The following is a 12,500-nucleotide window of genomic DNA, read 5'->3' as shown; positions in this document are numbered from 1 at the left end:
AGACCTGTAACATTCGAACTGAACTGCTTGCCAATCTGACAGAGATCGATATCCCACTATGACGTCTTTGCGACACGCCTCTTTAAGCAGACCGGAACTGTCCGAATTTTGCTTCCATAGAGATGCATTACGTTGCTCTATCTTGTCAATAATTAAGGATCTTTGGTCCCGTCCCCGGGGGGCGTGAGTGTGGCGTTACCTTGCAGCTTGCGGCTGAGCTCCAGCTTCTCCTGCTCCAGCCTGCGCAGCCGTCGCTCGTACGCCTCCACCGCCAGGCTCTCCTCCAGGCTGCGCTGCACCCCGACGTCCATCGGGGCGGGGCCCCCCAACTCCTGCAGGCAGCCGCGGTCCGACAGCGTGCTGGGGGGTTAGAGGACACGGGGTCAGGGGTCAAGGTTGAAAGGTGAAGGGGTCACAGAGAGGTGTGGCGTTACACTAAAGTAGGGTTCAGACCAAAGATTCCCGACGAGACGAGCCGCGACGTTCTAAAACCTTGCGACTGCGACTCAACGTGTTTAATGCTCTGCGACGGCTTGCGACGGCTTGCAACTACGTGCAACTTCTAATTCACACCGCTGCAACTCAGTCTCGTCGCGTCGGGAATCTTTGGTGTGAATTGGGCTTAACAGAGACACTAGCAGTGAGGTTCATGGCTAGTTTCAGTTTTGTTTATTTCTCAAGGCCGATTTATAGATCAGATGACAAATGAAGCTTGACATACAGTATAACACGATAAAAAAAAGACAAAATTTGAGTCGGCTTGGGTGATGCGGAGCTTGTTCTGAAACGGCACAAACATTTTTACATACTCTGATTGGATCATCTCATAGTTCTACTGATGTTCAAGTTCTATTATGATATATGAAAACTGAACTGAAGAGCAACCTGTATAGTGGTCTTATTGCATCATGAGGTCTTTCCAACCATCCCACGCACACATACACGCTAACATATACAGGGAAGATAAGCTTCAGTGAGCATGGAGACGACTACTTTAGAGTAGGCAGTTCCAGAGACAGATCTCATGCGCACACACACACACACACACACTATCTCTCTCTCTATCTCCATATCCACACTCTCCTTCTGTAAAAGCGGTCTTAACTGCCTGTCGACTGGGTGCTCTCTGAAGCATCACATCCTGTCCCGCTTCACTGCCTTATCTATCCCGACAGTGCCTGCGCGTGTGTATGTGTCAGTACATGTATGTGCATTAATGTATGTTTCCTTGAGTGTGCATCAACTGCCTCCAGCTGTCTGCCATACACGTGAGAGAAGAGAAAAACACACATGCACATACTAAGAAACACACTGCGTATATGTGTGTTTGGCCCTAAATATCTGTTTCTGAGTGTAAATGTGTTATGTGTAAATGTGTAAATGTGTGTGTGTGTGAGGGGCTCACCAGTTGCTGGTGTAGGTGAAACCCACAAAAGGAAGGTGGTGTCCAGAGAAGGCAGTATGAGAGGGAGGGGGCATGGTCTCCTGCAGGGAAGGGGGTAAACAACAATAAACAAACAGAAAATAAACAACACTGTAAACAACACCAAAGGCTACATTCTTCAGATGTAAACAATGTTCAAGTTCACACACACCACTGTTGCACAGGTCAGTGCATTTCCCTCAATTCATTTCAGTCTCACTCTCAGAAACACACACTCGCTCACACACACTCACCGTGTTCTTGAGGCAGTCGTCCTCCACGTCGAAGTTGGACGTGTCGGACGGACTGCTGACCTCGGGGATGTAGGGGGCCTCGCAGTTGCGGATGTTGTCCCAGTCGATGCCTGTGAAGAAAGGGTGCTGCTTGAAGTCCTGCAGGCCGTTCTGGCCCAGACGATGCTCTCGGCTGCAGATCAGCCGTCGGATCAGGTCCTTGGCGTCCTCAGACACCTCCGACTGCGCTGGGAACTGGAACCGTTCCTGGAGGGAGAGAGCACAGCCACACACACACACACACATACACACACACACATCAGAGGTCTGGCACCGAGAGCCAACAGATTTACTAACAAGCACATAAACCTTTCCTATAGTGTCCTCCTTCCAAACTATAACTTTCTTTGTGTGTTTTTTTAAACAGCTGATTTATTTAAAAAAATTAGTAAACAGAAGCGCGTTACAGTAGCTGACAGATTTATAACAGGCTTGAATGTGTTGAACTCCTATATCCACTACTGTCTGGCTATAGGCTAACACCATTACGCTGTGTTGAACAGCTTCAACCCACTACTGTCACAAACATGAGCTCATCTATTCATTACAGGATCTCATCCAGAGAGTCTCAGCCTGTGAAGCCGCCGGTGACGCTTCTTCCAGGTTATGGGAACTTTATATGAACAGGATGTCATTCATGGGTTTGATGGTCAGTCATGGGTGAGACAGCTCTACCGCCACTATACAATAACGGTCCTTATCCATCTCTCCATCCATCTAACCATCCCTCCATATAACTATCCATCCATTCATCCATCCATCCATCCATCCATCCATCCCCGTTCTGTGATCCTCAGTCTGTCTGAGAGGCCAGGGATGCTGCAGTGTCTGTTTCTGCTTCTGGGTCACATCATCTGTGTATATCTGCAGATGTGTTCCACTCAGATGAGTTCGTATGTAGGCCACTGTGTGTGTGTGTGTGTGTGTGTGTGTGTGCGTCCTCCTGCCTTCTCCTCGCTGTATGCCCCAATTCAAATGCTCTTATTCTAAGAGTATAGCTAGATCAGAGTATGTCTTTATCTTATCTTAATATCTAACCATTCCCTTACTACATTCTCTTCACCAGTCACATTTCTATTTTAACACCATGTGCCCTCTAAAATAATGGTCAACACCATTACTCTTACTCACACTACGAGTCTTCTTACTGATGCTTAGCCAGTCAGTCTACTTGCACTACCGACACTTAAGCAACCTTGGGTGTCTTGAAAGGCACTTTATAAAGAAAATGTATTATTATTTATTTATTTATTTGTTAATTTTCTTACTCTCTCAGTTTGTGCACATTATAACAAATCTGCCCCAATAGGAATGCCAAGCGTCATAGCGACGTAGGAGGCAGTGAGAAAGTGTGTCCTGGATCTGAAGTTGTCTCTCTTCAGAGGACTCTGTAAAAGGCGAAAGGCAGGAAACTGCGCGGGCTCCTGAGACGCACTCTGGTCTGAGGCGCTCTGAGACTGAGTGGTTTTAAATTAGGCATGGGCAATTAACAGGCACTTCACAGAGCAGCTATCTCTCTGCATGGGTTTATTTGCGTGTGTGTGTGTGTGTGTGTGTGTGTGTGTGTGTGTGTGTGTGTGTGCGTGCGCGTGTAATCGCTCTGCTGGTTAGAGGCCGTAAGGCTCTAATTAACTTTAGATAAAAAAGGACAGAAATCCTCATTGTCGCACATAATTTCAAAACAAACAAAAGCATCGGCTAGTTAGAGAGAAAAACGGAGAGAATGATCTCATTCTGTGTTTGTCTCCGAGCAGCAGACCACACGTCGTGCCGAAGACTGCCCCACCAATCACAGCTCTACGCTTCAACCTGACTGGAAGAGCCCAGCAACTACTCCACTCAACAGTTAAATTTACAGTAATTTCCCGCATTGTGTATAAGCCGCAGGACAGTGTTCTATGCAAGTTAAAAGAAACGAAACCATATTGATACCACATTAACTGTCCCAGTGCATTAACCTCATAGCTGAAGAAATTTAGCAAAATCAATGTGTAAGCCGCGGCTAATAGTCGGGAAATTACAGTATTCATTTAGCGGACCCTTTCATCCAAGCATGTGTTGTGTGTTATACGTGTCAATTACATTACAAGCGCCATTGTTCCCGGAGCAACTCAGGGGTAAGTGCCTTGCTCAAAGGCTCAGCTGTGGAAGCTGGGAATTGAACCCACTACTGCAGGCTAGCCTAGCCCAGCTCCTTAACCACTACGCTACCACCAACCCTTACTTCAGCAGCATCTTTTATTCCTAACTACTTTGAATGCTAAAGGAATTCAACAATAATAAAAGAATTCAACTGCACTTCAAAGGGTGGTGGTGTGTGTGTGCGTGTGTACGTGTGTGTGTGTGTGTGTGGGGGGGCTTTACTCACCTTGTGGTTCATGATCTTGCCGTAGGTCTCCACAAGGGACTCTGCGTAGAAAGGCGTCTCCCCATAGAGCATCTCGTACATGCAGACCCCTAGCGACCACCAGTCACACTCGGGCCCATATCGCCCCTTCCCCTCCTCCATGGCCTGCAGGATCTCTGGGGAGATGTAGTCAGGGGTGCCCACCGCCACAGACGACTGCACCTGATAGGTTAAGAGAGAGAGGAGCGAGGGGGGGGAGGGGGCAAGGAGGACATCAAGGAGAGAGAGAACAAGAGACACAGAGAAAAACAGGGAGAAGGGTGACAGAGTAAAAAGATATAAGAAAGGAGGGAGGGAGACAGAGGTGGTGAGAAAGAGGGAGAGAGATGGAGGAGGGAGGGAGGGAGGGAGGGAGAGAAAGAGAAAGAGAGGGAAAGAGGGGGGAGGGAGAGAGAGACAGAGTCAGGCTGGAGGCAGCAATGACCGGAGTCTTAGTTATGGTGCATCACTCAAATCAGCATCACTCAAGCGGTGACAGTTCCCAAAGCAGAGAGGAGACTGGGGCAGCCAAACACAAACGCACACACACACACACACACACACACACACACACACGCACGCTCCCTGAGGCTGCTGGTAGATTATAACACACCTACTAAGTCTTTAAATAGCCCCTTGATGAGAAGTGAAGTGTGTGATGTGACTGGAGGGATGATGAATTGACACGACATGGCGTACGTGCCCATTAAGTTTCAGCCTTACACTAACATGATTACATTTCAATTAATCAGATTACCGACTGACTTCAAATCTATGCTCATGCCTTGTGGTAGCAGCTGAATACGGGAACTGGACTAAAACCTCTCTAATGCTACTAGATGAGACTCCCTTAAAACCAGCAAACATTCAACATCTCCCCCAGAGGGCAAGTAGCAAGGGTAAGTGGTGAGGGTAGGTAGTGAGGGTAGGTAGTGAAGGAACATTTCAGCACTGAAAATGGCAAAGTGAATCAATAATCACACAATGTGCTGTCTGGCAGGTACTTTACTTTATTGTACTCACTGAAAAACAGCTTCCCTATGGGGACAACATACAACACATTGTCAATGGTGGTAGTCAACCTTAGAGTTAAGCAACCTTTAGACAGGAAGGGACTAGCAGCGATGCGATAAAGGTGTCAATCATATTCAACAATATAGCCAATACAGGCAAAATAAATATTTGTGACAAAAAAAAAAATAGTTTGAGGCATCAATTGAAAAGACGCGGGCCTGAGTGCGGCTTTATGCTTAGTCCAATGTTAGTCAATGTCGGCTCTTCCCATCATTGTGAAGCAGAAATCACTAAGAGTTGGACTGTTCATCCACTGATCGGGAACGTGAGCTGGGATTAGACCGTCGCTAGTTCTACCCTACTGGTGATGTGTTGTTGCAATGGTAATTCTGCTCAGTTGTACGAGAGGAACCGCAGGTTCAGACATCATTATGCAAGTTGCACAACAGCTTCACAGGGCAATGGAAGAGCACAAGTGCAGTACACTGTACTGATTCGCTGATCAGTGGGCAATGAACGCATTTACTCTCCGAGGACGCAGCAGTGTGTTTAGCAGAAGCGTCTGCACGCGCATTTGAGTGCATATGTGTACAGTATGTGTGTGCCTGCCTACTAGGTATTCACATAAGTGTGCATGTGTGCACTGCAAGTGTGTGTGTGTATCTGTTACTGTTCTGCGTGTGAGTGTTCACCGTATGGGAGAGTGTGTATGCGTACGCATATGTTTGTATTTGTGTGTGCGTGCGTGTTCTTAGGGGTTGGAATGTGACTGGATAGGCTCTCGGAACAGATGTGTGCAGCTGCACTTCAGACACACACACACACACACACACACACATAAACTCCCGCAAGCTGACATACTAAACTTGCTGGCGAAGGGGTGATGATGAGGTTGGGGGGGGTGGGAGTGGCGGTGGTGGTGGTGGGGAGGGGTGGAGAATTTCCTGCCGAGATCTGTTTATGACCTGCCAAAAAGGAGAGGCTGCATCCAAGCGATAACTCAAGCCGGCTTCCGAGCACTTAGCAACACGCCATCTGCAAATAAACACGTCCATCCCTTCTCCCGCGTCCCACTCCTCCAATTTACAACCGCTTATACTAAATGCTAATCAGCTGTGCGGCCCGGACGGGGAGGGGGGGGGGGGGGGAGGGCTGTGAAATACATCCCCCCAGGCTGCAGGGTCAGGGAGAGTTACAGCCATGTGACGTCAGGGGGAGTGCGGACGGTGCAATCACACGGAGACTCTGAATCGAACGGTGGCAGAATCTGCACCGAATATGATGGCAGTCTGAACCATATGACTGCAGAGAGAGTTTTAACCGTATGATGGCAGAGAGAGAGAGTCTGAACCGTAGGGCGGCAGAGAGAGTTTTAACCGTATGATGGCAGAGAAAGTTTTAACCGTATGACGGCAGAGAAAGTTTTAAGCGTATGACGGCGGAGAGAGCTTTAAGCGTACGACGGCGGAGAGAGCTTTAAGCGTACGACGGCGGAGAGAGCTTTAAGCGTACGACGGCGGAGAGAGCTTTAAGCGTACGACAGCAGAGAGTTTGAAGCCTGTGACGGCAAGGAGAATAAACCCTACTGTAGCACTAAGAGTTGAGACCGCAGGCCACTGGGTCTGTGGGGGGCCATTTCTGCACTCTGGGAATGTACACGCAGCCCCTCTTGCGCTCGCTCGCTCTCTCTCTCTCTTTTTCTCCTACTTCCTGTGGGTTTAAGTGTGCCGCTCTCTCTCTCTGAGGTCATCACCTTTGTGTGCCTGCTGTGCAATTAGGCTTGTTCCCAGGCGTTCACAAATAGCGCACGTTTTCACACGCTCACACGCTGTCTCTTTCCCCCCCTCACCCCCCGCTCTCTTACTCCCTCTCTCCCCCCCATCTCCCCCTCTCCCTCTCCCTTTTCCTCTCTTCTCGTCTTCAGCAGAGCACACATCCCTGTGGCCTGGTCTGACCCCGTCAACAGGAAGCCATGCCTTTAAATAGGAAGGTGGGGAAGCCCGTGGTCGGCACGCTACGCAGCGCAGCGCTGCTGCGTGTGCAGCCTCCCTACGGCAGGAGGGAAGGGACATCAAGAACAGAGAACCAGGGCAGTATGCCAGGGGTAAGATCTGCTCGTAGGGAAAAAAAAGGGGAATTTCCACATCGTAGCACGGGTGTTACCCCGGCTTTTTGTGATCTATTGCTTCATTTAGCCAATCGTTAAAACAGCATTGGAAGACGCCGTTTCATTGGTTAGAGCCTGTAGAGCTGAACCTGTGACCTTTTCCTATGACCTCAGCAGATTGAAGTGAATCAATCCGCATCAATGTTATTACAATGCATAGCGTGGTCTTAGAGTATGTAGTGTTTGGTCAAAGTGTGTGTGAGTGTGTGTATGATCCTTACCGTGCCATCCTCCATCAGTTTGAGGCAGGAGCCGAAGTCTGCCAGGCGGATGTGTCCGTTCACGTCCAGAAGAATGTTGTCTGGCTTGATGTCCCTGAGGGCCGTAAACACACACACACACACACACACACACACACACACACACACACACACACACACACACACACACACACACACACACACACACACACACACACACACACACACACACACACACACACACACACACACACACACACACACACACACACACACACACACACACACACACAGAGATCAGTCAAGTCAACCACAAGAGTCTATCCAAACAACATAGGAAAGAGATCCTCTCCATCCGTGGTGAATTTGGAGTTGCCAGAGAAGCAAAACAAAAGCAGAAGACTATCTGACAGTGAGGGAGGTTCAGTAAGCACAGCAGAGGCTGATGGGAAAAGACAACAGTAATGGCTTCCAGCAGGCCAAGAGCAGCACAGAACTATGCATAATGAATAAAAATAACAGAAACAAAATCCACCACTTTAAAAAAAAAAAAAAAAAAAAAAAGAAGAAAGAAAAAAATTGCTTCGCGAGTGGCGGATCCCATCCCGGACAAATCGAAAACAAAAAAAGCACAAATGACATTAAGGAGGACAGTCAACGAGAACAATGGGGCCTTGGGGTAGAGAGAAGGGGAGGTGGGGAGGAACACACACACACACACACACACACACACACACACACACACACACACACACACACACACACACACACACACACACACACACACACACACACACACACACACACACACACACACACACACACACACACACACACACACACACACACACACACACACACACACACACACACACACACACACACACACACACACACACACACACACACACACACACACACACTCCCTGAAAAACCTGTCCAAACAAACACGCATCACGTTAAAAATGTACAAGGCTGAGTTCTAAATATGTATCAGTGTTTACACCACGGAGAAGGTTGAGAGGAGAGCATAACGAGGGGAGAGGGGGGGGGGGGGGGGGGGGGTTGGGCTGGAGTGGGGTGCAGCGAGAGTGAGAAGGGGGACAGAGAGCTAGAGAGAAACATCTCTTGGGGAAACTTCCATGTATTCCATCAACACACACACACACACTTTCTCTCGTTCTCACTCAGACACACCAGCCCAACAATGAAGGCAGCGCACACATACACACACACACACACGGAACACAGACTGTATGGGGAGAGAGGATGCCTTCTAAATTTCACCACTAGTACATACACAGCCGATATAAGATCCTCTGTTTCTCTCTGTCTTTCTTCTCCCTCTCTTCCACTCTGTGTGGTGGGTGGGTGGGTCACACATAGGCCACACACACACACGTGTTTCTCTCTCTCCCTAACCCTTGCTGCTTTGCCCCCTCCAACCCACCAATAGCCTGATGCTGTGAGATGCAGGCTGTTGACAGAGACATGCTTGATGCCTGATTACTCAACTGGAGTCAGTTATCTCAGCACATGCCACGCAAGCATCTCCTGAAGACACACACACACACACACACACACACATACATACAGATGGCCTTGATGGCCTCCTCCATCACGCCACGTTCTTTCATAAGCTTCCAATGACACTTTACAAGGAAAGTGAGAGGTCTGAACACACACACGATCCAGCTGCGAGCTCCGCTCACAGGAAACGCGAGAGCCAAGCACAGCAGCCGGAGAGCAGCGAGAGGCCTCGTCCTTATTCCACATACACACTGCAGCCTGTAGGGAGCAGCAAGCAGCCTTACTCACTCCACACACACACACACACACACACACACACACACACACACACAAACACAGAGAGCCTGCAGAGAGCAGCAAGAGGTCATGTAATCACTCCAGTCCAATCACTTACGGAGTCTGAAAAGGTACCTTCATCATTAGATCTAAATAAAGGGCACACACTAACATTTTGTGAGTAGTGTATGTACATGTGTGGCCATTATTTTACATAGACATCCGTGGGCCGGACAGAGTGAGGGAGAAGAGTACCCCGAGGAACTCCAAACAGCTCAGGGAACACTTAGCTGTCCAGCTATTGGTCAGCGAGGATTCCAACTTGGTGACAAGGGTCTGGAGGACCTCGGCTTTGTGCTCTTAAGCCTCTGATCCATCAGGTTGCCAGGTCTGTTGTGATTGGCTGATGATGCTGTTGTTAGCCTTACTGCCATTGGTTGAAGGGATTTTTTTAGCTCTGTGAATGGTGGCAAGTAGGACTGTGAGCTGTTCCACATCTCACCTGCCTCTGGGGCAAATCTAGCTCATATAAAGCAACGATATGCCCCAGATACAGGCCTGGGATCTGATCCTGGGTCAGACTTCACAAACTCCTGCTGCTGGCTGAGTGTGGGCAGCACAGAAAGAGGAGCAGAGGGGAGTAGGCAGTGAGGAGGAGAAGAGAGGAATAGAGAGGAGGAGAGAGGAGGAGACAGAGGAGAAGAGATGATGAAAGAGGAGTGAAGAAGAGGAGGCAGAGAGGAAAAGAGAGACAAGTAGAGAAAGAGGAGTAGAGGAGTAGAGGGAAGAAAGAAAGAAGGCAGAGAGGAGTAGAGAGAGAGAGGAGGAGAGAGTGGTAGAGAGAGAGAGAGAAGGAAAGAGTGTGGTAGAGGGAGATGAGGAAGTAAACACTCCAGGAAAGAGGGGAGTGGAGAGAGGCAATGAGGCGGTGAGCCTGGGCAGAAAACATTCACCAGAAAATAACAAATTAATGTGCCGTTTTATTGTTCTTTGTGCTCCGGCAACTCTATATCTAAACAGCCATGCGAGTGAAATAAATGGAATGTTTGACTTTGAAACCCATTTGAATTGAGACACGAGAGGCGTTGACTTTGGGCTGCAGGGCGCTGTTGTGAAGCGAGAGGAGACTGCGCCCCCAAACCCTTCGGGCTCCCCTCTCGTCAGCTCTCGTCATTAGGCCGCCTGTTTATTTGTTCTTCTCTCAGAGGCAGAGAACACTAGGCCCGCTACTGGGAACGCCTGGCAAAGAACACAGGAGGCCCACTACTGAGAACGTCTGGCTGCCGCTCTGGTTCTGCCACTCTCCAGCACATGGGGAGCAGCAGAGAGGGAGTGGAGAACACAGAGAGGAGAAAAGGAGAGAGCAGAGGAGAAAAAGAAAGAGTAGAGAGGAGGAAAGGAGAGAACAGAGAGAAGAAAAAAGAGACGGGGGGAAAGGAGAGAGGAGAAAAGGAGAGAGCAGAGGAGAAAAATAAAGAGTAGAGAGGAGGAAAGGAGAGAACAGAGGGAAGAAAAAAGAGACGGGGAAAGGAGAGAGGAGAAAAGGCAAAAAGAAATAGTGCAAGACGAAAAGATAGGAAAAGCAAGAAGTAGGAGGAAACAGAGTGGGAGAACAGAGGGAGGAGAGCAGAGAAGGAGAGGGGGCCACAGAGAAATACAACAGGGAGGTGAGAGAGAGAGAGAGAGAGAGAGAGAAATATGGAAAGCATTCCAGCACATGATGAGGAAAGAAAGAGGATGAGAGAGGGATGGGGTGAGAGGATGGAGAGGAAAGAGAGGAAAGGGATGGGAGGATCAAGAGAGAGAGAGAGAGAGAGGAGTGGTGAGAGAAGAGGGATGAGAAGATGAGAGGAAAAGAGAGTGAGAGACAGCATAGGAATGGGAAGACAGAAAGGAGGGATGGAAAGATGAGGAGAAAACGGAGGGATAGAGAGATGAAGAGAGAGAGGTGAAGCCAGTGAGCAGACTTGAGCAGTTGAGCTATTCCAGAAAGAACACTGGCGGCCTATTCCTCCTCTGCGTAGGAAACGTGATTTAGGGCTCATCCCAGGAACTGGGCTTACGTAACCGCATCACTCACATTCTGTTTTTATGTTTATTTTTCTCTCTCGACACAGGAGAGAGAGGAGAGATGGTTGAGGAGAGGAGAGGAGAGGAGAGAGGAGGATTTTGGCAGGTCGTCTGGAGGTCGGGGCAAACCCGCAAGCAAAGCCCCCAACTCCTGAGGGTTTCGGAATGAGAGAGGAATGATTATCAGAGACTTCGCAGACCAACAAACACGACTGACTAACTTCTCCTGACTCCTGAGGAACAACTCGCTGAGACTCTTTGCATCCTCTAAAAGAAAATACACACATGTCTAAGAGTGAATCAAAACAGAGGGGAATGACTCTGAGAAGAGACTTCACGCAACCTCAGACAAAGGTTACAGACAAAACACACACGACACGTCTAGCTCCTGACTCCTGCTAATCAGACACTTCACACATCTTGTACAAACAAACGCAGATATGCACCTCCTTACTTCCTGGTCAGGGGAGAAATCGTAACAGAGAGGGCTGATTCTGAGAGAAGTCACAGGTCCTTCACGCGGCCCTTTACAAGTAGCCGCTCACTGCTGAGGAGGAAGTCCTGTGCATGTCAGGGTGAACTCACTCACACGTCCTAAGAGGAAGAAGTCTTTAACTCAGTGTGAATGTACGCATACAGTTCCACACTCTGAGGCTCAGGAAGCCTGGGGCATTGTGTGTGTATGTGTGTGTGTGTGTGTGTGTGTGTGTGGGTGTGTGTCTGTGTTTTCGTTGACCTGCAGGAAGGGCCCAGCAGGTGTCGAACCCTCCCTGCTCCTGTCGGACAGGAAGTGGCAACGCGAGCAACAGGGGTGCCAACTGATGACATCATTTCCTCTTTGTGCCAAACAGGTGCATTCACCTCCCACCCCTGCCACACACACAGTCCTTATTCTTCAGAGTGTAGGAGATGAAAGGCCCTTATCCATCAAACCCACACACACACACCAACACACACACACACACACACACACACACACACACACACACACAAAACTTTGCTTCGTGCTTCAAGAGAACATGAAGAAAGAAAGAAGAAAGAAAAAAGAAAGCCAAGAAGAAACCCGATCTCCAGGAGGAGGAAGAGGAGCATTAAAATGTGATCAGAGCTCAGTTTCCTCTGCCAGAGATGCATGATGGCA

At 48.9% G+C, this 12,500-nt stretch overlaps 1 protein-coding gene across 2 annotated transcripts in view; it reads right to left on the bottom strand.

Annotated features, from left to right (window-relative positions):
* cdc42bpaa (CDC42 binding protein kinase alpha (DMPK-like) a) overlaps nucleotides 1–12,500 on the bottom strand; it is a 97,272-nt gene that overhangs the window by 38,743 nt on the left and 46,029 nt on the right. For both annotated transcript variants that reach the window (XM_062523422.1, XM_062523423.1), the window contains exons 6-10: nucleotides 7,505–7,598; nucleotides 4,085–4,285; nucleotides 1,678–1,923; nucleotides 1,406–1,485; nucleotides 200–360 (exon numbers count right to left, since the gene is read on the bottom strand). In XM_062523422.1, coding sequence (XP_062379406.1) covers nucleotides 200–360; nucleotides 1,406–1,485; nucleotides 1,678–1,923; nucleotides 4,085–4,285; nucleotides 7,505–7,598 — 782 coding nt within the window. The remainder of the gene's footprint in view (nucleotides 1–199; nucleotides 361–1,405; nucleotides 1,486–1,677; nucleotides 1,924–4,084; nucleotides 4,286–7,504; nucleotides 7,599–12,500) is intronic.

This window comes from Sardina pilchardus, chromosome 20 (assembly GCF_963854185.1).
Source record: "Sardina pilchardus chromosome 20, fSarPil1.1, whole genome shotgun sequence".
Classification (NCBI taxonomy): Eukaryota; Metazoa; Chordata; class Actinopteri; order Clupeiformes; family Clupeidae; genus Sardina; species Sardina pilchardus.
Note: the sequence above shows the minus strand (reverse complement) of the source record. Positions and strands in the feature narration are given on the sequence as shown.